General features: G+C 42.5%; 1 protein-coding gene across 7 annotated transcripts; it reads right to left on the bottom strand.

The window, feature by feature from the left end:
- Positions 1-7,722: 7,722 nt before the first annotated feature.
- Positions 7,723-25,332, bottom strand: MMUT (methylmalonyl-CoA mutase). Of its 7 annotated transcripts, none has more exons than XM_080999082.1 (13): positions 25,216-25,332; positions 22,929-23,346; positions 19,795-20,162; positions 19,537-19,694; positions 18,861-19,032; positions 17,937-18,185; positions 16,324-16,435; positions 14,852-14,967; positions 13,441-13,556; positions 12,229-12,360; positions 10,709-10,856; positions 9,420-9,587; positions 7,723-8,175 (listed from the first exon to the last, which is right to left on the bottom strand). In XM_080999082.1, exons 2-13 carry the CDS (start codon positions 23,305-23,307, stop codon positions 8,047-8,049), a joined length of 2,247 nt encoding a protein of 748 aa, XP_080855208.1. In that variant the 5' UTR covers positions 23,308-23,346; positions 25,216-25,332; the 3' UTR covers positions 7,723-8,046. The 7 variants fall into 7 exon arrangements, 6 of the variants coding, with proteins under 6 accessions (XP_080855208.1, XP_080855210.1, XP_080855209.1 ...); XM_080999084.1 differs by having other exon boundaries at positions 22,929-23,360; positions 25,216-25,310; XM_080999083.1 differs by lacking the exon at positions 25,216-25,332 and adding an exon at positions 25,077-25,209.
- Positions 25,333-25,365: the final 33 nt, after the last annotated feature.

The following is a 25,365-nucleotide window of genomic DNA, read 5'->3' as shown; positions in this document are numbered from 1 at the left end:
TATTGAAGAAGATAAAAAAGATATGCTAACAGCACCCCTAAATATATTAGATATTGAGAATGGTATAGAAACAATGGAGAATGGGAAATCACCTGGACCAGACGGTTTTCCTATGGAATGGTATAAAATATTCAAAAATCTACTAGTCCCCAGACTTCTAGAAGTCTATAAGGAAATAGCTCATAAAGGTATATCTGCTACAACATTCAGTGAAGCTTTAATAATGATTATACCAAAACCTAACAAAGACCCTACTAAATGTGCAAATTATAGACCAATACCATTAATGAATGTGGATGCAAAGATTTTGAATGTAATATTGGCGGCAAAATTACAAAAAGTTATTCAGGACTTGATACCTAATAATCAAACAGGTTTTATAAAAACAAGACAAGCTGCAGATAACATCAGATTAACAATAGATTTGATAAACTTAAACAAAGATGAAGAGGAGTTTATGATATTGTCATTAGATGCAGAAAAGGCTTTTGACAGAATATATAAAGAATTCATAGGGTTTGTGTTACGTAAATTTGGTTTCCCTATAGAATACTGTAATTGGATTAAAATGAGTTATAAAAACCCAACGTCTCGGATTGTTACAAATGGAAGAATTTCGAATTTGATTAGTTTAAATTAAGGAACGAGGCAAGGATGTCCTCTTTCTCCATTATTATTTAATCTCTGCCTGGAACCATTAACAAGAGCAATAATTCAGGATGAGCATATCAAGGGTGTAAAACACAACAAAGATAATTACAAAATTGTATTATTTACAGATGATATCCTTTTATTTATTACAAAACCAGAAGATACAATTCCAAAAATTATGGAGAAAATAAAAACCTTTGGCAGAATATCGGGATATTCTATAAATTGGACAAAATCAGAGATTTTACCAATTGGGCCAAGGGCTACATTGTATAGAAACCATCAATTTCAGATGTGCAAAGACTTTATTAAATACTTGGGTATAATGATTTCATCAGATATAGACCAAATTGTAAAATTAAATTTGAATCAAATTATAAATGAGATTTCTTTTGATATTGAGAGGTGGGGACCTCTAAACCTCTCCCTTTGGGGAAAGGTTAATGTCCTTAAAATGAATGTTGTTCCAAAGCTTTTATACATTCTTAGAGGATTACCAATACATATTCCCAAATTTTACTTCCAAAAAATAAATCAACTATTTAGATCGTGCCTGTGGGGTACAAAGCCACCAAAAATATCACTACATAAAATGCAACTTCCAACTAAGGAAGGTGGTTTTGGTCTCCCAAATCTGGAACTATATCACCTGGCTTACCTGCTGAGTAAGACTAACGATTGGAAAGCTAGCAGGAATCCCAACTGGGCTACTCTCGAATATAGTTTCTTGGAAGCTCTTGTAGGGTGGACTCAACTCGGCTCCAATTTTATGAAATATCCTATTATCCTGGAGACTATTAAAGCACCTATAAAAATTTGGATGAATATAAATAAAAATAATCAACATGAGAAATTAACAATATGGGCCAACCCAAAATTAAAAATTGGAAATCAAGTAATAATTTGGCAAAATTGGATGAAAAAAGATATTTTGACATTGAATCAATTAATTGATGAAAATTATAAATTTGTGGACTATAAGACTTTGCAAGTAAAGTATGGATTAACCAGTGAAACACAACGGCAATACATCCAATTGAAACATATGTTGGAAAGGCAGTTTGGCCCTGACGCTATAGCAGCATCGGAAACACCCATGCTGCTACAAGATTTAATCTCTGCAGCAAAAACAAAAAACTCTACACTTGCACTATATAAAACCCTACTCAACAGGAAGAAATATGATTTAGAATACGATAGACAAAAATGGAGTGAAGAGTTGGGGCTCCAGATAACAAATGACATATGGGAGTCAAGTATAAAATCAACAGAAATAGCCTCTATGGATCTAAGACTAAGACTTATTCAACAGAAAATAATATTCGGAGTCCACTGGACTCCCGCAAAACTATACCAGAAGAAAATAACAAGTGCAGACAACTGCTGGTGATGTGGGAGTAAAAATGCAAACTTAGTACATGTGATGATTAATTGCCCGATGATAAGATCATTTTGGTGTGAGGTGAGGATATTTATAGGAAGAGTCATAAAAAGAAATTGTTATTTAGCAGAATTAAATTTAATTCTAAGTTATATTCTGGAAACGTGGGAGATTACAAGGGGTCAAAAAAAATATATGGATGTACCGTGCTCTATTAGAAGCAAAAAAAACTTGTTTTGATGATTTGGAAGAGCCGCAAAAAGATTCCATTGAGCACATGGATTGATAATATGGACAGACTAGCTACATACGAACGAATTGCATGTCGACGCAAATTAAGAATGGATAAATATGAAGAAATCTGGAAGGAATATTTAAGCAATAAGGTGGATAACGGTGGAAAGTAGGGGGAGGAGAGAGAGGCGGGGAAATATTGTTAAAAAGGTGTAGTCATAGGTATATCAGTGTATCCAAATCTGAATTGTCAAACTGTGTTATTAGTGTTACTATGTTTTTTGTTGCATGTGTCTTTTGCGATTCCTGTTGGTATTGAAAAAAATGATTAAATAAATTAAAAAAACAACCATTGATGGAGCGCCCTCTGTTGGTGGCTTACTCTTCCAGACTTCCTACAAGGCAGGCAGGAGTTATTACCAATGCCTAAGCCAGGCATGCCCAAAGTCCATTTTTTCTTTTTTCTTTTTTTATAAATGATTTTTATTAAGATTTCAATAAAAAGTTAGACAGAAAAACATGGGAAAAAAAATACACAAATACACAATACATAATCCAAAAAAAGAAGAAAAACACAAAGAGCAGAAAACAAAAAACAAAAAAAGAAACAGAACAATTAAAAACAATATCACCTTTTCATTTCCGTTTTTAAATTTACTTATTTTCTGGACTTCCTCATACCTCCCTCTTTTGTGTTCCAGTCCAAATTGTTTGTCCAGCAATTTCTTTTCCACTTTTTTAATCCCAATCTTTAATCTTAATGTAATATAGCATTAAAATTTTACCTCTTAAATACCAAATTTCCATTTCATTAAATTTCTTTAATCCTAATCTTTAATCTTAGTCTATCTATAACTTTATCCTGTACAACTGGAAACCACTTATTTTCAATTCAACATCACTCTAACATTCTTTAATTTTGCAGTGTTTCTGAAGATAGTCTTTGAATTTCTTCCAATCTTCCTCCATCGACTCTTCTCCCTGGTCACGGATTCTACCAGTCATTTCCGCCAATTCCATATAGTCCATCAGTTTCATCTGCCATTCCTCCAGCGTGGGAAGTTCTTGTGTCTTCCAATACTTTGCGATGAGTATTCTTGCTGCTGTTGTTGCATACATAAAGAAACTTCTATCCTTTTTTAACACCATTTGGCCGACAATGCCCAGGAGAAAGGCCTCTGGTTTCTTGGGGAAGGTATATTTAAATACCTTTTTAAATTCATTATAAATCATTTCCCAGAAAGCCTTAATCTTTGGGCACGTCCACCAAAGGTGAAAAAATGTACCTTCAGTTTCTTTACATTTCCAACATTTATTATCGGGCAAATGATAGATTTTTGCAAGCTTGACTGGGGTTATGTACCACCTGTATATCATTTTCATAATATTCTCTCTTAAGGCATTACATGCCGTAAATTTCATACCTGTGGTCCACAACTGTTCCCAGTCAGCAAACATAATGTTATGTCCAACGTCCTGTGCCCATTTAATCATAGCCGATTTTACCGTTTCATCCTGAGTATTCCATTTCAGCAGCAAGTTATACATTCTTGACAAATTCTTAGTTTTGGGTTCTAACAGTTCAGTTTCTAATTTTGATCTTTCCACCTGGAAGCCAATTTTCTTGTCCAATTTAAATGCCTCCATTATCTGATAATAATGAAGCCAGTCTCGCACTTTGTTTTTCAAAGTCCATTTTTTCAGGGTCCTAATCCGGTTAAATCTGGCCCCTGTGTCAGTTGATTTCCTCAAGCTCAACAACTTTGGTCAGCCCTTCACTTCATCAGATCTGGACTTCTTTGAAAAAAGTTTGGACACCACTGGCCTAAGCCAATACCACTCACATTGCTGTACTCAATAAAGTTGTGGCCTAAATTTTGCCCATTAACCTTCAGAGTCAAATTCTGTCTCAAGGTGTTCTTATTCTTGGGGGGTGCGCCGGGGCCTTGATGCGCAACTGAATTCTGTGGTGATGGGGAGCTTAGAGGCGTGAATGCAAAAACCAGTTTCGGGACGTAGATCAGGAGAGGACTAACTGTGAGCCCCATTTCTCACATTTTTCGCTTTCCTTTTTAGGCTTGGAAGACTGAGAAGAGTGATTTCGTGAATGGCGAAAAAAAATAAAGTGTGCCCTCTCCCCGAGTCCTCCCCCCCCGCCCCCCGCCTCCCCCTGTGGACCCCTTTTCGAAAGGACCACAAAGGTAAAACCTTTCAGCATATAGTAGTTGATTCCAGTCCCTGAGATTTCTTAGGAAAGGTCTCTGTCTGATGCCTATTTTGAGGTTTAGATAATCATACCCCATGTGGCTCTTTGTTTCCCTGTAGGCTCCCCATACTTCATTGGCACCTCAGGCAAAATAAAAAAAATGTCATCCAGAAGGTAATGTCTATTTCTATGTATGTGTTCAGAAAGCCTCTCTCTCTCTCTCTCTCTCTCTCTCTCTCTCTCTCTCTCTCTCTGTGTGTGTGTGTGTGTGTGTGTAAGAAGCCTCTCTAACTGGCAGCCTTCTCTTCTTTTCCTTTCAGAAGAACTCATCGTGGAAGACATTGAAGATCTGGAGGAAGAGGAGTAAGAGACTGTGCAACATTGGAGCAGCTTTATCAATCGTTAACAGTTCTTGGCTGTTGTAAAGTTTTGCTTTTGTGTCTTTCCTTGAAGGTGAAGCTTGCGGAGTTGTAGCGGTGTCCTGTCAGAATGCGCCACCCCAGGCCAAGGCCATTTGCTGGCCCAGCAGTGGAAGCAGCACGTGCAAGGTATTGGGGGAAATGCTGTGGTCCAGAGCATCTCTCCAGGGCTCTGCACTAACTCCCTGTGGCCCTGCTCTGGCAGCGCATAAGGAATGTGTCGGTCCATGTGTGTGACTAGAGAGATGTTTTCGATGGTGGAAAGGTCCAGATTTTAAAAGCTGTGAACCTCACTATGGGAAGTCAGTCTCTCAGCCTGATTTCCTTCACTGAGGGGCAAAGGGGTGGAGATGATGAGGCTAAATCATCACTGAGTTCTGTGCAGGAAAACCAGGAGAAAAAGACAACAAATTTATAAATAAAACCTGAATAAATATCTAAGGGAGGAGGAAAGCCAGAAGCAGCCACAACACATATTTTGCTTCTTTATATTCTCAGATGGGGCGCTGCTGAGACTGCTGCATGAGCCAGAGGTGTGCTTTGTTTGTACTAGAAATTGGCTTTTAGTAGTGTAGCTCCAGCCCTCTGGAATCCATTCCCAGCTGGAATTAAGACAGGTGCCTAGCATCATAATGTTTAGGTGTCTTCTTCAAGATATTTTATTTAGGAAAGCTCTCCCTAATGTATAACCCAGTAAGTCATCTGTAGGATCTGTACCATTCTGCCAGCAATTACCATCACCATCTGTTACTTGGGTATAGCCTGGAAGGTTCATAAAACCTCTCATGAGATGCAGAACTTCAACAGGACTTCAAATGCAGCAAAGCTGGAAAAGAAATTGACATTGGTGGGTATGTCTTGTTGTGAGCAGAGTATTTTTGTATTTTAAAGAGCAATAGGAACACAGTGTTCCTTTGACTCAGACATTGATTCTGTCCCTACAGATTGAAAATTATTGTCAAAATATTGGGGAAATGCCAAAGCACTTATGGATGCTATGGACTGGGCTGTGTGTTTGCCTTCATGTATGGTTTGTGTTCCATTTGAGTTGCAGACATTGAGCAACTCCTCTGTTTTTCAGTTGTTAGATTCATTGGTATGAAAGCTTATTGTATTAATGCGAAATAATATTAATATTCAAAATATTTATACCCCACCCATCTGGTTGGGTTTTCGCAGCCACATACATACTGGGGACTAACTTAATGATGAACCTGTATACTGTAAGACTCTCAGATCTTGCAATATATGGGCTCATAGAGCGTGTGGTGTACGTATTTCTTTTCTATGAGATGGTAAAGCTCTGGCATATTTTCTTCTATAGGACTATAATTTCAAACAGGTGACATTCCATTATGATGTAAAGCATCTGATAAACACAAAGGATGCTGTTCTTAATTTCTTATCCTAATCTTGTGTTATTTTTTACCACTAGAGGGCTGCTGTACTGCAGAGGATACTGCTTTTGGGTCTTAGGATAAAATGAATGGACAGCCTAAAATGAAAGCAAGAGCCAATTGTTTAAATATCTCTTAAATGTTGAAGCACTCATCCTTCATTTCTCTCTCACCGATTTAAAATAACAGATAGAGAAGGAGAAAATATAAAAAGCCAGCCAGTAACTAATTATAAGTGGTTGTTTTTACAGATGGCTGTACTGATCAGTGTGGGATTCCTCAGCGCATGGACACCATATGCCGCAGTCAGCTTCTGGTCAATATTTCACTCCAGTGAATGTTGCCATATCTTTTTGCTAAACCCTCAACAGCCTACAACCCTTTTCATTTACTATACTTTCAGCAAAACTTAAGTGCCTCCAGTGGTGCTGTAGTCAGAAAGTTTACTTTAGCACCTAGCATACCACCAATTGGCATGTGTCAGTGATTTGGTCAGGAAGGGATAACGCGCACATTTCTTCATTCAGAAAGACAGACAGTGGAGAAGTTCCAAATCCATCCGCTGCAGCTGCAGAAGTCTTATTCGAAAACGTTGCTCCAAAGTCCAGATCATGAAATCTCCCAGGGAAACACTGCAAGGGCAGTAATTCCTAGGAAGTTTATAATAAACTGCTTGCAGGATAATTCTTAGGTCTCTGTTTTTTAAAAAAAGACCTGCCAGCAAGAAATGAGGAATCTCAAGGAATTTTGAACACATGGACTAAATTAGAATTTGCTGTATTAATAGCTTGCAGAGGAGGTATTTATGCAGTTAAAAGAGATTGTAATGTTAGTGAACTTGGGATTTGTTTTTGTGCTTTTGTTGGACTGTATGGGATGCTGAGCTCAGGTGTCAATGATGGAGTCTCAAGAGGCACAGGCGTCTTGAAGAATAAGAAAAGACCTTTGCTTAATGGGCTGTTAACACCTCCCCCTTCAATACTTCTATTATGGTTGTTGAGCAAGAACCTTACAAAAAAGGACTTTTCATAAAAGGGTGGCTCTACCCATCTTGTGCATGTCATCTCAGTACAGGATTCGTGAGGTCACAGAACTGGAAACTGCCCATATCTCCTGCAAGGCCACCAACTTCAGACTCTACAGAGGCTATTGAGCAGGAAAAGAAAAAGGGAGACCAGGCATAGGCAACCTTCGGCCCTCCAGATGTTTTGGACTACAATTCCCATCATCCCCGACCACTGGTCCTGTTAGCTAGGGATCATGGGAGTTGTAGGCCAAAACATCTGGAGGGCCGAAGGTTGCCTGTGCCTGAGGCAGACTACCAGGGGTAGGAAATGGATATTTGTCAATCTGACAAGCAAACAAAGCTAGGGCAACGAGACTGGACCGAAAGGGCAAGAGGCATGTGAACAAACAGTATGAAATGACAGGACATAATTTCACCACCTTTCTGTATCAGTAACATTTATTTTAAATTGTAATTTGCATATCCAAAGATCTGAAGTGTATTTCAGATATAATGAAGTCTTATATGCAAAATTTTAAAATTTACTCATTTCATTTAGATTCTTTGATAGATTTTACATATGTATGTAATAATATTGCAGATAATTTCCCACTTTCTTAGAAAGCATAAGGCAACACCAGACATTGTAGATGAATTCGCATCAATTCCTTCTTTTTATCAACAGATCACAATGCATCAACACAAACTATAAGATTCACCATGAGATACAAAGTTTGTTATGAGACAGAAGTTTACACAGATTGCTGCCTCTTATCCAAGCATTTCTCAATATCTTCAAGAACTTGGACAGCTGCCTTTGGGATTCGGGTTCCAGGGCCAAAAATATTGGAAACACCAGAGTCATACAAGAAGTCATAATCCTGTGCAGGAGAAAAACAGACATAAAACATGCATGCAAACTTTGTAAAGTAAAATTCTGCAGAACACATGCTAAAAGAGCAGAGTTTAGCAATGGCAGGTCAAGAGGTAGTGCACATGGAGAAGGGAAAATAACTTAGTATGCTAGCTATGGGGGAAAGCAGTGATGCTCTCACCTACGTATACCTCGCCATGTGTGCAAAGTCCTAGTGACTACAGGTTCAAGCAATCTCTGTTCCTATCTAACATAAAGAATGAAATCATCAAAAGTGGGGAACATTTTCACCTGTGCTCCAAGACAACCAGAGACTTGTGGCTCTATACGAATCTTTTGCCAGGTGTAACAATTACCATATACCAAGGTCCAGAGATTTGAAGCAGAAAAGCAAATTCTACCCCACTCCACTTGCCATTTTCCCCTCCAGCCCTTTCTTCCCTTCTTCCTAATTAAACCAATTCATGAACTAAGAACTTCTACATTGACCACTAATAATGAAACATATGTTCTGGATATTTTCCCATATTTATTATGCTATTTTTGTGATATACAAATGACATAAGAAAACTTGGTACAGTATACAGTGTACCTCTAGTTACGAACTTCATTTGTTCCGGAGGTCCATTCTTAACCTGAAACTGTTCTTAACTAGGGGCGTGCTTTCGCTAATGGAGCTTATTGCTGCTGCTGCACCGCTGGCACACAATTTCCATTCTCATCCTGGGGCAAAGTTCTTAACTTGAGGTAACTCCAGGTTAGCGGAGTTTGTAACCTGAAGCGTTTGTAACTCGAGGTACCACTGTACTCATTTGTATAACATTATTCTTGTTTAAAACGCCCCACCACCCCCTGGAAAAAAACAAATTCTGGAAGAAGAAAAAATTATATATTTTCTATGTCAGTAAAGGAAACTAGTCCCTTTTTTCTTCATTTCTTAAAATGTTTATGAATATTTTTAACTTTAAAAAGTGATTTTTAAATTATTTGATTATATTGGCAGTTTTGGAAAGCTTTTGGGAGGCTGCTTTTCAACTGCGTTGTTCTGTGAACCCTAAACCCATAAACTACAATGCTTTCCAAAATTTGCTGAAGGATTTCCACATTTCAATAGCTAGATCTTACTTTAAAAGCCTTTCAATGGTGTTCATTTGCCTGGAGGAGGAGGAGAAAGTAGATGGAGACCCCACCTCACTGGGAACAAGTTAATCATCTCACAACAAGCCATCTTGTGATGGTGGTGCTCAGTACCTGGGGAGGGATGACTCCTCCACACATGACGAGAATGTCTGGGCGGCCAAGGGCATGCAGCTCTTTGAGGAGTTCAGGAACAAGCGTTTTGTGGCCAGCAGCCAAGGTGCTGACACCCACGCAATGCACATCCGCATCTACCGCCTGCTGGGCCACTTCACGGGGTGTCTAGGAAGAGAAAGCAAAGGAAGTGTCAAACAATATGGGAAAGAAGAATGCATAAAACCTAACACTGCATGCAGACCCACGCTTCTTTTTTCATAGAGCGACAAAAAAACACAGACACCAGCATGCACCGCTGAAGGCTGCTACTGGCATTTAGGTTAGACAATACAGTGGTACCTCGGGTTATATACGCTTCAGGTTACAGACTCCGCTAACCCAGAAATAGTACCTCGGGTTAAGAACTTTGCTTCAGGATGAGAACAGAAATCGCTTGGCGGTGATGCGGTGGCAGTGGGAGGCCCCATTAGCTAAAGTGGTGCTTCAGGTTAAGAACAGTTTCAGGTTATGAACGGACCTCCGGAACAAATTAAGTACTTAACCCGAGGTACCACTGTATGGGTGCCCAGAAAGTAGAGTACAGAGAGGAACATAGCCCACCTAACCCACTGCATCTTCCAACTCGGGAATCTGTAAAATCATCCCAGTACAACATATTCTGGTTGTTACCTTTAGTGCAAATAGGAAATTGAAACAATAGCTGCATGTATTTTTTACAAAATTATTTTACAAATTAATAAATTGCTTAAAAGCCCGAGGCCCTCATAGCTGTGTACAAAAATATAAAATACAAAAATATATTCAAAAAGTAAATAAAGCCATTCCTACAGATGACTTACTGGGAGCCTAGAGCTTGCCGATCAGAAGGTCGGCGGTTCAAATCCCCGCAACGGGGTGAGCTCCCGTTGCTCGGTCTCAGCTCCTGCCAACCTAGCAGTTCGAAAGCACATCAAAGTGAAAGTAGGTAAATAGGTACAACTCCCGGCGGGAAGGTAAATGGCGTTTCCGTGCACCGCTCTGGTTTTGCCAGAAGCGGTTTAGTCATGCTGGCTACATGACCCGGAAAAACTGCGGACAAACGTCAGCTCCCTTGGCCAGTAAAGTGAGATGAGCGCCGCAACCCCAGAGTCGTCCGCAACTGGACCTAACGGTCAGGGGTCCCTTTACTTTTAACTATCCTTTATTCAAGCGTCAGACATTTTAATTGCTAGGAGAAGCAAGCAAGCAAGCAAACAAACAAACAAACAAACAAACAAATAAAAATTTGAACGGAAGAGACTAAATACCTGGAAGAGTGGGCCTATATCCACATCAAACCCAAGGTCAGCAAATCCCGTAGCAATCACTTTGGCTCCTCTGTCATGGCCATCCTGGCCCATTTTTGCAACAAGAAGACGTGGTCTCCGACCTTCACGTTCCACAAACTTGTTAACTCTGAATTTAGAATTTGCTTTTGTAAGTTGCAGACGGTTGAAGTAACATTTTTAAGGGTATCTTAACAGCTGTGACTACAACAAAAAAGTCTTCCATTTTTAAAGATTTATCTATATGCATTTGAATTCTATTAGTAGTATGGAGTTTTATGTGTATATGGAAATTTTATAATCTCTCTCTCATTTACCTTCCTTTTGGTAATGATGAGATTGAATCAAATCAGGAACAAAAGGAAAAACAGGGAATACATTAAAATAACACAAAAAAATTCTAGTAACTCCTAATATAATAGATGCAAAATTATGCTGAGCTTGCTTTATTTATTTCATAAAAGCAATAAAATTATCAGTAACTTTTCCAAAACATTGAAAAAATAAAATCAGCAATACGCTAAACACAGATTAAAACACACACTACCATTCTCTTGGGTAGGTCTCTCAAAACAAGCATGCTTTTACCAAACAGAGTAACAGAGGTGCTTGCCTGATGTCACTAGGAAAGGAGTTTCCAAATGCAGATGTGGCTACGCTGAAGGATATTATTATTAACAAGTATTATGTGGTACCCGTAACCATGCCAGTTCTGCAGAATGAAGTGGCTGAGTGGGAAAATATGGGTTAAAGCAACCTTGCAGGTGAACTGGTCCCAAGGTGTTAAGGGCTTTATATACTACTGGTAAGACCTTGAACGCAGCCTGGTATTTTATCAGGTTCTCCTCATCATCAACAGCCTTAAATTAAAGGCGATGAGTTTATTTTGTTAAATGTCTAGTTTACAATACTTCCCATAACCAATTAATAAATACAGCGAATTTGCAGAACAAACCTGATAACAAACATAACTAACATGGTAAGGTTGAAAACCCAGCATTAACAAAACAAAACCCACCCATTTTAGACATGTGCAAAGAGGTAATAGCTTTAAGGTAATTGTTTGACTTTATAAAATTTGGAAGAACATTTATTAAGTAAAAATGGTTGGCTTATAAAGTGAATAAAAGAATGTAATCCCCCAATTAAAAATGGAGAAGATAAAAGAAATGCAGAAATTACAGAGGGCAGTATCAAATGAATACCTCCCATCAGTGCTAGGATTTCCACCTGTGAGACGGGCTTCCCCCCTCTGCCTCTTGTGCCCCCCTCAATCTGCTCTGGAGGGAAGAGGGCACAGCGGAAATCCTTGAGATGACAGGAACTAGCATTAGTGCAGTAAATTTGAGAAGTGTAAGAAATTCTGTGAAATACAAACTACTGTATAGTTTAAATATTCTAAAACTTTGGAAGTGAGATGGGACATACGTTCGCAGCATGCAAAAATTTGGAAGCCTGATAGCACACCATCTGATTTAATCCATAGAAACAGCACACCTTACCTGTTGATTGCTTGAGTAATTTCGTCACTCTCCCCAAACTCCTGACGGTAAGCTCCACTCACCATGCGGTCACTGGCTTTGTGCTCACCAAACACCTTTTTCATTGCATCCGTTATTTCACCAACTGTACATCTGAAAAAATATATGCAGCCCAAACATTAAGGTTGAGTAAACACACCTCAACAAAAAGAAATAAAAACTCAGCACCTATTTCAATGGCACTTGTCACAATAGTTTCATATTACAATAATCTAATCACAGCAAACATAATCTCAACTTTCCCCAATTCCACAATATTGGAAGTTAAAAAAGGTTAGGGACCCCTGACAGTTAAGTCCAGTTGCAGACGACTCTGGGGTTGCGGCGCTCATCTTGCTTTACTGGCCGAGGGAGCCGGCGTTTGTCCGCAGGCAGTTTTTCTGGGTTATGTGGCCAGCGTGATTAAGCCTCTTCTGACGAACCAGAGCAGCGCACGGAAACGCCATTTACCTTTCCGCCGGAGTGGTACCTATTTATCTACTTGCACTTTGACATTCTTTCAAACTGCTAGGTTGGCAGGAGCTGGGACCAAGTAATGGGAGCTCACCCCGTCGCGGGGATTCGAACTGCCGACCTTCCAATCAGCAAGCCCTAGGCTCTGTGGTTTACACTACAGCGCCACCTGCGTCCCCTATCGGAAGTTAGAATGGTGTATTAATGTTCAGTAGAGCTACGCTAAACGCTCCTAGGAGATGCCTTAGTAGGACCCAAAGCTAAGCACATACAATGGGCTTGTGGACCCTGACTTCCCAGTCATCCTCCCCACAGCAGTCTTGAAAATGCTCCACTGAGAATATAAAGGAGCAAAATATTTGTTATGGCTGCTTCTGGCTTCCCTCCTCCCTTAGATATTTATTCGGGTTTTATTTATTTAAAAATTTGTTGTCTTTTTCTTCTGGTTTTCCTGCAAAGAACTCAGAGTGATGATTTAGCTTCATAATCCCCACCCCTTTGCCCCTCAGTGAAGGAAATCAGGCTGAGAGACTGACTTCCCATAGTGAGGTTCACAGCTGAATGCCTTTTAAATCTGGACCTTTCCACCACTGAAAACATCTCTCTAGTCACACACATTACTTATGCGCTGCCAGAGCAGGGCCACAGGGAGTTAGTCAGAGCCTGGGAGAGATGCTCTGACCCACCCTTGGGTTAAATGCACAGTATTTCCCCCAGTACCTGGCACGTGCTGCTTCCACTGCTAGGCCCAGCAAATTGCCTTGGCCTGTGCCGGCGCATTCTGACAGGGCAGCAAGACAACGCTGAGCTACATCTTCATCTCTGCAAGCTTTCACCTTCAAGGAAAGACACAAAAGCAAAACTTTACAACAGCCAAGAACTGTTTGCAGCATAATTCTATAGGGCTCCCTGGTTCTGCTCAAGTTGTCCCTTTTATACAATTTGTGCTGTTTTTATATTGTAAGCCACACAGAGAGCTTTGGTTATAGGGTGGGATATAAATAATCAAAGTAAATGAGTAAGTACGGTAAGTAATAGAGACTGTTTTGTAAAAAAGAGTTTGAAGAGGACTCGTGTAATCAATATTTATTAGATTACCAGCTTCAATAAGACCTATATCAGTACATCTCCTTGGTGCCAGCAGTTTATCTATCTTACCATAAATGTCACTCCTGAAACTTAAATGAAATATCACTCATTGCCTTTGATATAATGCAAACAGATATGCTCCGAAGCCCCAAAATAGGAAACCTTCACAGAGATGCAGATTCACTTGTTTGCGTCTAAGAGGTTCCCAATCAGGGAACTTTGCTGACATCTACTATCACTGAAAAAGAACAAACCCAGGCATTGCACACACATGCCATTATTTAGTTCTAAAAATTACATCCTGACCATCAATGCTAATTAATCATCCGTCCAATATGTGTGTGTGTGTTGGGAGGATGCAGCCTGCAAACTAAACAGGTTCAGTACAGTTTTCTAACACAATTCTAGCAGTCAATTTAGGAAGGTGGTAACATTTAAAATAAAATGAAGGGTCCAGAAACAAAAAGCAACAAAGCTTTGTTTATGAAAATCAAGAATGTTCAAAATCAACAATAGTAGTTTGATAATGTATTTGCCTATTCTGGTAAAAAAGCCCAAACAGGATAAATTATTAGCTATACAACCTCCAGCTATGACTGAAATAAACCACTACCTTTGACTTTGTCAACTGTTCAGCTTCTGAAGTGTTATAATACATTTGTGAGCAATTAAAGTATGTAATTTTTTAAATAGCTATCAACACACAACAACAACAACAACCACATATTATTTATACCCCACTCATCTGGCTGGGTTTCCCCAGCTACAAGACATAGATAGACAGGACAAGAGAGGGGCTTCAGGAAAGAAGGGAGTAGAGAACAGTATTAAAATGCTATTTTCTCTGAGAGAGAGAGAGAGAGAGAGAGAGAGAGAGAGCACGCAATATGGAAAATGCATATTATTTCAATCAGTCAAAGTGATCCTAAGCATATTAAGTAGTATTCTTAACTGTAATATGGTTTGACACAAATATAAAATAACACTGTATGCTGATTTATAATGTCAATATTACTTCACCTATTAAATCTCTAACACGTACCTTTTTAAGTTTTTCAATCTGTTTGTTACGGACTGAAGTGTTATCAATTGCCAAAACTTCAACAGTCTCTTCTTTTTCCAACTGGTATTTATTCACTCCGACAATTACTTCAGAACCTGGGTATTTCCCAAACGTTAAGGATTTAAAATAAATTTCAGAAACTGACAACATAAAACAAGTTTCTATCAAGCCGCGACATGAAGTCAGATTTCTAAAAAGAAAAACACAACCTGAAAGCTTTTTCACCAACCGCATTCAAATTTTAATTTAGGTAGCTAAGATTTTCAGCTTGCATGCACGTAAAAACTGCAATGCTTCCACACAGGTGAACGTGTCGCGATCTGTATTGCAAAGGAGAGGAAACCTCAAATACAGAAAAGCCAAAGTCAATGGGACCCATGAACAATGTAAGAAACAGTGGATGCTATTAACAGAAATAGCTGTGCAATATGAAGTCACAGGCAAGATACACATATAAAAGGTAAAGGGACCCCTGACCATTAAGTCCAGTTGTGGCCAACTCTGGGGTTGCGGCGCTCATCTTGCTTAACTGGCCAAGGGAGCCAGTGTACAGCTTCCGAGTCATGTGGCCAGCATGACTAAGCTGCTTCTGGCAAACCAGAGCAGTGCACGGAAACGCCGTTTACCTTCCCGCTGAAGCAGTACCTATTTATCCACTTGCACTTTGACGTGCTTTTGAACTGATAGGTGGGCAGGAGCAGGAACCGAGCAACGGGAGCTCACCCCGTCACGGGGATTCAAACCGCCGACCTACTGATCGGCAAGTCCTAGGCTCTGTGGTTTAACCCACAGTGCCACCCATGTCCCTTATAGCAGCCAGAAAATACACAATTCCCCTATGAAACAGAGGACTTGTATAGGGCAATGAAAACCAGTTCAAAAATATAAACTACTTTTTGAAAGCCCCCCACCCCCTTTTAGTAGGTGGTTCATTATGCAGCATGGGGACTGCATGAGAAACACAATTTCCCCTGGGCTTGCAGCACTAGTTGCAGAGTTCACTGGAACCCAGCCATTGTTTCACGTATGGTGTCTAGCTCAGACAGGCAAAAAACAAATGCAACTATAGTGGTACCTTGTGTTGTGTAACCTCCGCCGCGTGTGTCCACAGAAGCGGTCCTCCAGTTACGAAATTTTCGGGATATGGCCAGGCCTCCGGAATTGATCCCGTTCGTAACCGGAGGTACCACTGTACTACTGTTTCCAAAGGATTTTATTTCATACACTGACAGACTTATCTTACTAGCAAGTGTTGCGGAAATTCAACTTGGATTCTACATTTTCATTCTCCTAATTTTGGACTAGAGTTTTAAGAGTTACGGGAACTTAAGTCTTAATATATGAATAAAGGTATTCAAGTTCAAGACTGATACTTGTCTATATGTCTGGCAGACTGCGGCTGCGCAGTTACGTAAATGTATGTTGTGTTTAAATAGTGTCCATTTCCTTACCAGAATCAATCCTTGCTTGTCTCCGAGCAGCACACTCTTCAATTCGAAGTTTGGGTATTCCTTCAGCTACAGCTTTGGCCATCCCACCCATTTCCTCAATCTCATTAATGAGCTAACCAGACAACAAAATTTGGATACTGTTAATGACTCTCAGTATGTGGCTGTCTAGCACTAAAATCACCATTAAAGTTACATTCTCTGACCCCACTATTTGCAAGGAAACTACTTACAAAACTGGGACAGATGAAATGCAACCATTTAAGACCAGGGGTGGGGAACTGCATCCAGCCAGTGTGCTGGCTCCCTAAGACTCTCACACTCTGGTGTCAAAGTCCAAAGGGGATTGTTGCAAACTGCCCAGCTGATGGGCAGTTACAGCTACCTCCTTTGAAGGTATGCTCCCAAGTCCAATCAGCTGACTGGTGCTGGGAGTGTGCCCTGAAACACAAAGCAGTTTCCATTGAAAGCATTATTTTATTTTTATTAATTATTAAATTTGTATACTGCCCTTCAGCTGATGATCACAGAGTTCCCCCTCTTGCTTTTACAAGCAGTTTCGGTGCTTCAAAAACAAACAAACAAACCCCTCCCCGATGCACTGGGTAGTTCCCATGGGGAAATTCCTGAGGAACTGTACAGCACTGAAGGGAGTTCCACTTGCAAAGGAACAATCAGGAGCTCACCCTTCCAAATGGCATTTCTTAAAACCAGGTTTGTGAATAGCTGTTTGTTTACCCACCTAAGTCAAGCAAGATGTTGTTCCTGCTAATCAGGACGGTATGTAAATTGGAAAGCATGTAGTTCTCTTATTTTAGGTAAAGGTAAAGGGACCTCTGACCATTAGGTTCAGTCGTGGACGACTCTGGGGTTGCGGCGCTCATCTCGCTTTATTGGCCGAGGGAGCCGGCATACAGCTTCCGGGTCATGTGGCCAGCATGACTAAGCCGCTTCTGGCGAACCAGAGCAGCGCACGGAAACGCCGTTTACCTTCCCGCCGGAGCGGTACCTATTTATCTACTTGCACTTTGATGTGCTTTCAAACTGCTAAGTGGGCAGGAGCTGAGACCAAACAACACGAGCGGGGATTTGAACCGCCGACCTTCTGATCGGCAAGCCCTAGGCTCTGTGGTTTAACCCATAGCGCCACCCATGTCCCTATTCTCTTATTTTTGGCATTTCCTAAGTTTGGATTGCCCAAGAGGTCAATCCAAACCTCTGACCAGTCATTGTGAAAGGGGGAGGGAGAGAGAGAGAAATATCCTTTCGCTATGCCAGCACCCAGGCTGGTGCAGGCCCAGAATGCATCTGCTGCAGTCACATGAGAACAGCAGGGTTGGCAAAGGATCAACTCTGCCAGCCAGTGATGGTAACTTCCCCCTGCCCACTGTTCAGAGGTGCCCTGGGACATTCCTCACGAATGGTGGAAAGAAGCTGAGCAGGGCAGGACAGAGGAACATTTCTGTCCCATCCAAACCCCAAACACAGCGGATCAAGGGTTTAGATCGCTCTGCAAATATACAGGCTAATAGGTTTTCAAGACTTATTTGCAAGGCTGCTTAAAATTACCAGCTTCCTTTTTCTCTCTGCCTCCCTCCTCAAAGCAAAAGACTGACCTTTAATGCAGCTTCATAGAGATCATTGGTGAGGGATTCCATCAGAAAGGAGCCACCCCATGGATCTGCGACTTTAGGAATCCCAGACTCTTCCTGTATTATAATCTGGGTATTCCGGGCAATTCGAGCACTTTTCACCGTCGGCAATCCCAAAGCTTCATCAAATGAATTTGTATGCAAGGACTGAGTACCACCAAAAACAGCTGCCATTGCCTCAATTGTAGTGCGGATGATGTTATTATAAGGATCCTAGAAGAAAAACCAGAGCATTTGTAAGGAATATAGTACACCAATATACAGAGGGCAGTAGATTAGCAATTAAAAAAACTGGGCTCCCCTACCTTTACTTTTTTTGCTGCCTCTCAGGGGATTCACGAAACTTGAATCCAGCCGATCCAAACCTACCAGTGTCCTGTCCCTATCCTCAAATGCCCTTTTGGGGCTTGTCCACAGGCCACTGCCAGAGGTAGATTCTTGCCCCACTGGGGCAGAGAGGACTGCCACAGCAACAAAGCCTTCCCTGGTGAAGGGTCCCTTTTGCCTTATCTTAACCCCCTTCAATGGTGGAGATTGGAGGCAGAAATTGTACTGTTTGGCCGTATTCAGAATTGCTGACCAGCTAAATATGACTTCCTCCTAAATATACACCACTGTTAACCACACATTTAGATACATTTAAATTGCATGTACATTTAAAATAAATTTAATTAAATATCAGGATGTAGGAAAGCTGAGCAAAATCTTATTCAGTAATGACATTAAGTAGTCAATACTACTTCCTTCTTCTCTTGGTCTTTTAACAGAAGCTGTTCGAAGGCACCCAGAGTTAGAAAAGCTACTGCTTTATTATCTGTGAGCATGCACCACTATATTTACTACTCTGAATATTACACTTGGGGTAGATAATTAAAATGGGATTCCTACCTGCTCAGTTAGTGACCACCCAGAAGTCTGACAATGAGCTCGAAGGAGAAGTGATTTGGTGTCCTTGGGCTGAAACATTTTCTCTATTAAATGAGCCCAAAGCCGCCTCCCGGCTCTTAGCTTGGCTATTTCCATGTAGAAGTTCATACCAATTCCCCAGAAGAAAGACAGCCTAGAATAAGAGCAAAATGGTCTTAACAGAGTAGAATAAGGAACAAATTACACTGTGGATTATACAGTACATATAAATAACAATGTTCTTGAACCCAAAATTGAAAGATGTGTCCTTCAGCCTATCTTGGAAATACTAAAGGGATAGCTGAGTTTTCAAGAGTACATTCGCAGAAAGTTCTGATCACAACCAACAGTCATGGCTGATAGATCAATCCCATGAAGCCACCAGATGGCCACATTTATCCTGGGGTTGGAAATGGTGGGTTGTATCTAACACTGTTGTTCCATTTCAAGCAACAGGCTTCCACTTGTGCAATGGAACTTCCCCCCTCTTCTCCAGTCCCTCCTTCCAGGGGACTGGGGGAACCTTCCAGAGCAGATTCCAACATAAGGAGAACAAAAGGTTTGTACATCACTTGCTATAGCATCAAACCATTTTATACATTGTAACCAGAGCCCAGTCTTGAAATTAAAAACAAGATTCACCCTGACAAAGATGTACCTTGGTGCAAATTCATCAATAGTGAGACCAGCCTGGAGTCCAGTTCTGCAGTACTCTAAGCCATCAGCTATAGTGTAAGCTAATTCCAAAATCGCATCAGCTCCAGCTTCTTGCATATGGTATCCACTGATGGAAATAGAATTAAATTTGGGCATGTGCTGCAATAAAAAAAGTATACAGCTTTGTTCTACAAGAGACATCAACCTATGAATGCTACACATAGTAATGATAATTAATTGATATTAAAGCAAATAATACCTTTGATGTATATTGAAATATGTCAGCAATTATCCGCATTGATGGTTCTGGAGGGAAAATATATGTATTTCGAACCATGAATTCTTTCAGTATATCATTCTGTATTGTCCCAGTGAGCTTGGATTGTGGCACTCCTTGTTCCTCCCCAGTTACGATGAACGTAGCTAGGACAGGAATTACTGCCCCGTTCATTGTCATTGAAACAGACATCTTCTCCAAAGGAATCCCATCAAAAAGTATCTTGGTATCTTCTACTGTATCAATGGCAACTCCAGCCATTCCAACATCTCCACGGACTCGGGGGTTGTCTGAATCATATCCGCGGTGAGTTGCCAGATCAAAAGCAACGGATAAACCCTGCTGGCCAGCTGGTATCATAAAAGAAAGATTAATAACAAAAGAGTTAAAATAAAAACCCCTAATATTACACATCTTAATTAAGAGTCAGACTGAATCACAATGTTCTGGCAGCATTTGAACAAGAATCATACAATAAATGTTAGCAGTAGTTTCTAACTAAAAAACTGACCACTGAGAGCTAATATAAGAATCTGCAAGTGATCAAATATTCTGCTTCCAGACCTACCCTTATAAACTACATGCCTGATCCTGCACATCAAACTCAGTGCTCCCCACTCCCAAGTAAGGGTGCACAGTGATGCAATCTTACAGCAGAATCCTATCCATAGCTACTTAGAAGAAGTGTCCTGGGTTCCTTCTAAGTATGCATGCCTAGGATTGCTCTCACAGTTATACATGAAATACTTTGGTCCCCAAACTACAGTGCAATCCTAACCATGCCTACTCGGAAGTAAGTCTTACTAAATTCAATGGGGCTTACTCCCAGGTTAGTGGGGTTAGGACTGCAGCCCTAGACCAGGCTTCCTCAGCCTTGGCCCTCCAGATGTTATAGGGTTTTTATGAAAACCTATGAGATGGCAGTGAAGGCCGCTAAGAAGTCTTACTTCTCGGCCTCCATTGCATCCGCTAGCTCTCGCCCGGCGCAATTATTTAGTATAATTCGGTCTTTAACGTCCCTTGAAGGACAGCCAAATTTAAATAACAATCTGACACACAGCTGTGAGGCATTTGCGAGCTTTTTTGCGGAAAAGGTCCTGTTGCTCCGCCATGACCTCCCTGCCAATTTGGATACAATAAAGGAACTGGAGGCCCCTTGACTGTCCTCGGGTCCAGTATTGGACCACTTTGACCGGATATCTCCAGCCGATGTGGACAGATTCCTCCAAGCTGGAAAGCCCACCACCTGTCCTCTTGACCCGTGCCCGTCATGGCTGATTAGAGCGTGTCCAGATGAGGTGCGGGCCCCCCTGGGGGATATTATCAATTTGTCCCTTGGCACCGGGATATTCCCAGGGGAACTGAAGGAGGCAGTGGTGCGTCCGCTCTTAAAGAAAACATCATTAGATCCCTCAGATCTATCCAATTACCGCCCGGTCTCGAATCTTCCATTCCTGGGTAAGGTGATTGAGAGAGCGGTTGCTGAACAGCTTGGTAGGTTTCTGGATGAAACATCTGCTTTGGATCCATTCCAGTCCGGCTTCCGCGCTGGTCATGGGACCGAGACGGCTCTGGTCGCCCTAACAGATGATCTCCGCAGGCAGCTGGATCGAGGTGGGCCGGGGCTGCTGATTCTTCTAGATCTGTCAGCAGCCTTTGACATGGTCGATCACGAACTCCTGGACCACCGCCTTGCCGACGTGGGGATCCAGGGCACAGTCCTTCAATGGCTGCGCTCGTTTCTCTCTGGTCGGGGACAGAGGGTGGCGCTTGGGGGGGAATTGTCATCGCGCCACTCCTTGGTGTGTGGAGTGCCTCAGGGTGTGATTCTCTCCCCGATGCTTTTTAACATCTTTATGCGCCCCCTCGCCCAGCTTGTCCGGAGTTTTGGGCTGGGTTGCCATCAGTATGCTGATGACACCCAACTCTATCTGTTGATGGATGGCCATCCTGACTCGGCCCCAGACACACTGACCAGATGTCTGGAAGCTGTGGCTGGATGGTTACGTGGGAGCCGGTTGAAGTTAAATCCTTCGAAGACAGAGGTCCTCTGGCTGGGGCGGGACGATATGGGATTGAGGGGGCAACTCCCATCTCTTGCGGGGGTGCAATTAGTGCCAGCACCGTCCGTTAAGAGTTTGGGTGTAATCTTCGATACCTCCCTTTCTATGGAGGCGCAGATTACAGCTATAACAAAGGCGGCATTTTTTCATCTCCGCCAAGCTAAGCAGTTGGCCCCTTATCTCTCTCGCCCTGACCTAGCCACTGTGATCCATGCGACGGTCACCTCCAGACTGGATTATTGTAACTCGCTCTACGTGGGGCTGCCCTTGAGACTGACCCAGAAACTCCAGCGGGTGCAGAATGCCGCGGCGAGACTCCTTATGGGGTCTTCGCTGCGAGATCACATTCATCCGGTACTATACCAGCTGCACTGGCTCCCGGTGGAGTACAGGATCAGGTTTAAGGTGCTGGTTTTAACCTTTAAAGCCCTATACGGCCTAGGACCCTCGTACCTACGGGACCGCCTCTCCTGGTATGCCCCACAGAGAAACCTACGGTCTGCAAATAATAACATCCTCAAGGTCCCAGGCCTCAGAGAGGTTAGGCTGGCCTCAACTAGAGCCAGGGCCTTCTCGGCTGCGGCTCCAATCTGGTGGAATGCTCTGTCACAAGAGACTAGGGCCCTGCGGGACTTGACATCTTTCCGCAGGGCCTGCAAGACAGAGTTGTTCCGCCAGGCCTTTGATCAGGGCGCAGCCTGACTCCCTCCTCTGGCAACCTGCACAGAACTTTGCTTAATTGGTTGCCATCAATTTGATTTAATTAATTTTTATAATGAAATATTTTTAGATTGTGTGATTATTTGATTTTTTGATTATTTGATTGTTGTTAGCCGCCCTGAGCCCGGCTTCGGCTGGGGAGGGCGGGATATAAATAAAATTTATTATTATTATTATTATTTTGGCCTACAACTTTCACGATCCCTAGCTAGCAGGACCAGTGGTCAGGGATGATGGGAATTGTAGTCTCAAAACATCTGGAGGACCAGGGTTGAGGAAGCCTGCCCTAGACAATATTTCCCCCCACCCCATTCCCTTAGCCCTGTGTCTCACCCCTGATGTTGTCCTTGTAGAATTTATTGCTTTCTTCAACAGTACTGAAACCAGCATACTGGCGGATGGTCCAAGGCCTATAGGTATACATGGTAGGGTAAGGACCACGGGTGAAGGGTTTGACGCCAGGTAGTTCCTCAGGAAAGTCCTTTGTGTCCCGAGTAGAGTACAACGGTTTGATGGCGATTCCTTCTGGGGTGTGCCATATCAGCTCCTCTGGATTCTTGCCCTTTAACTGCTTTTTGGCCATGGCCGCCCACTCTGGGTGGAGTACCTGTTCATGGAGCGAACGCCAAAACTGCTCACGGAGGTGTGGCCCTGCTTCTTTCCTGTAACAGGAGGGCCAGAGGCGCAGAAGTCCATTCTTGGCACGTAACATTATTATTTCTTACTGAAGTGGCAGCTGTTAAGCTGCAGCCTGTGGATTGAGATCTGAATATTACAATATGACATAGTGAGACTGTGAGTACCAGTCGCATCAAAAACTGTGTGTGCTAGAAAGGAGGAACAGATAAAGTTTGCAGATATTTTTTTTTGAAGTTTCTTTTGTTGCAGCCACCCTTAGCCTTGTTGCACAACGAAGGCTTTTAGGCAATTTAATCAGGGAGTTTTCTTATGCACTGAAGTTTTCCTTTTTTTGAAAAAAAGAGAGCGCACACAACAGCCTGCTTCCTGCCACCAGCTGAACAATGTGGCGTGTTCAGTTTGTGTGCTGACATTATTGTAGCAAGTGATCAACTACAGTGGTACCTCAGGCTACATACACTTCAGGTTACAGACGCTTCAGGTTACAGACTCTGTAACCCAGAAATAGTACCTCGGGTTAAGAACTTTGCTTCAGGATGAGAACAGAAATCGTGCTCCGGTGGCGCGGCAGCAGTGGGAGGCCCCATTAGTTTCAGGTTAAGAACAGTTTCAGGTTAAGAACAGTTTCAGGTTAAGAACGGACCTCCAGAACGAATTAAGTTCGTAACCCGAGGTACCACCGTAGTAGGTTAGTGGGGAAGCAACTAGGCAGCACCTTTCCCTTCAGCCTATCAGAATAGGAATATAGTAGGGATGGGGAGAGCAGTACATGGACTCATTTTGTTCAAGGGGAACGGAAGGCGATCTAGATCACCACTGCAGGAACACAGCTGCTGGGGAAGAAAGCACCCGAGTGGCTAGTTTTAAACTCTGAGCAGTGCCAGATGTACAATGGGCTGAGTAGTGGGCTGTAGCCCTAGCCTAGTGCCTCATAATTTAGCGGGGAATTGGGCCTCTTGCCATTTTAAAAAAAACAATCAGGCATATTTTACTATTTAGGCACAGCTGGTCTGTAACATCAAACACATGACGTAGGTGCCTGTGACTGGCCTGATTTTGTGTAATGTTACCACATAGCTACAATTTCCCTTTGAATGTTAGGAGTGAATGTCTTTGTAAATGCCGTATTTTTGCACACTTGTTAAAAGATCATGAATTTATAAGTTTTTTTTTTAATCAATGCTAACATTTCAGAGATATTCGACTTTCATCGAGCTCGATAGAGAAGAGAACGAGCTTTTGTTTTGAGATGCCCTTCAGTTTGGGCTCCCGGCCCAGGGCCTCCGGTTGCTTTCACCCGGGCCTGACTCCCCATTTTGCGCGGAAGGGAACACGCAAGCGTGCCTGTTTAGCATCACTGCCCTTATGCACTCTGCGCATGGACAGAGGCACCCTCCTCCTCCTCCTCCCTCTGGCTCATAGCTGTCAACGTTTCCCCTTTTTAAAGGGAAATTCCCTTATTCCGAATAGGAAGAAAAGGGAAAAGTTGACAGCTATGCTCTGGCTCCCAGGCAGGGCCGGGGCTGCCACGCGAATACCGTTCTCTCGCCTCGCCGAAGCTTCCGTTGTTACAGGAAAAGAGGACGACGTAAAATAAGTATTTCAAAACGGGCCTCCTGTCAGGTAAGAAGAGACCCCAACCCTCCCGTCTGCGCATGCGCGCTTGAACGATTTAACCTTGGGTCCGCAGCTGTTTTCTCGGAGGAACTACAACTCCCATCATCCCTCGCTAGCAAGACCAGCGACCGGGGGAGATGGGAACTGTAGTCCACCAGCAGCTGGAAACCCTGATTATCCCCGCTCGCTTTTCTCCTCAAGGGTCAAAGAGGCGTGGGGGGGCACCTGTGGAATCAGACGCCCGAGGGCTCTCCGTGACTGAGGGACGAGGCTCAAGCGGGAGCTGCGCGGGAGACGCTGAAGAGGAGGCCGAGAGGAAGGAAAGACAAAACCGTCTGCGCTTCTCGTCCGCCCATTACGGTACCTGCTACGGCCGCTTGCGGAGCCAGGGACGGAAGCGGAGGCGCCGTCCGACTGCAACGCGCAGGCGCCGCTGCGGCCAGGCACCCCCCCCCCCAGCGAGCCACTTCCGGGCGCCTGAGGCTTCTGCGTCTGTCTGCTCGTTTGTGTGGCC

The sequence above is a fragment of the Podarcis pityusensis genome (genome assembly GCF_964106645.2).
Source record: "Podarcis pityusensis genome assembly, chromosome: 3".
Lineage (NCBI taxonomy): Eukaryota > Metazoa > Chordata > Lepidosauria > Squamata > Lacertidae > Podarcis > Podarcis pityusensis.
The sequence above is the reverse complement of the archived record's forward strand: the minus strand, read 5'-3'. Positions and strand labels throughout refer to the sequence as shown.

What these genes read in the sequence shown, in the direction of transcription:
- MMUT (XM_080999082.1), bottom strand. Translation starts at nt 23,307, where the DNA reads ATGTTACGTGCCAAGAATGGACTTCTGCGCCTCTGGCCCTCCTGTTAC. An exon ending in GGTGGTCACTAACTGAGCAG is followed by an intron (nt 18,186 to 18,860) that starts GTAGGAATCCCA and finishes TTTTTCTTCTAG; the next exon opens with GATCCTTATAATAACATCAT. An exon ending in TCTATGAAGCTGCATTAAAG is followed by an intron (nt 16,436 to 17,936) that starts GTCAGTCTTTTG and finishes TTGTCTGGTTAG; the next exon opens with CTCATTAATGAGATTGAGGA.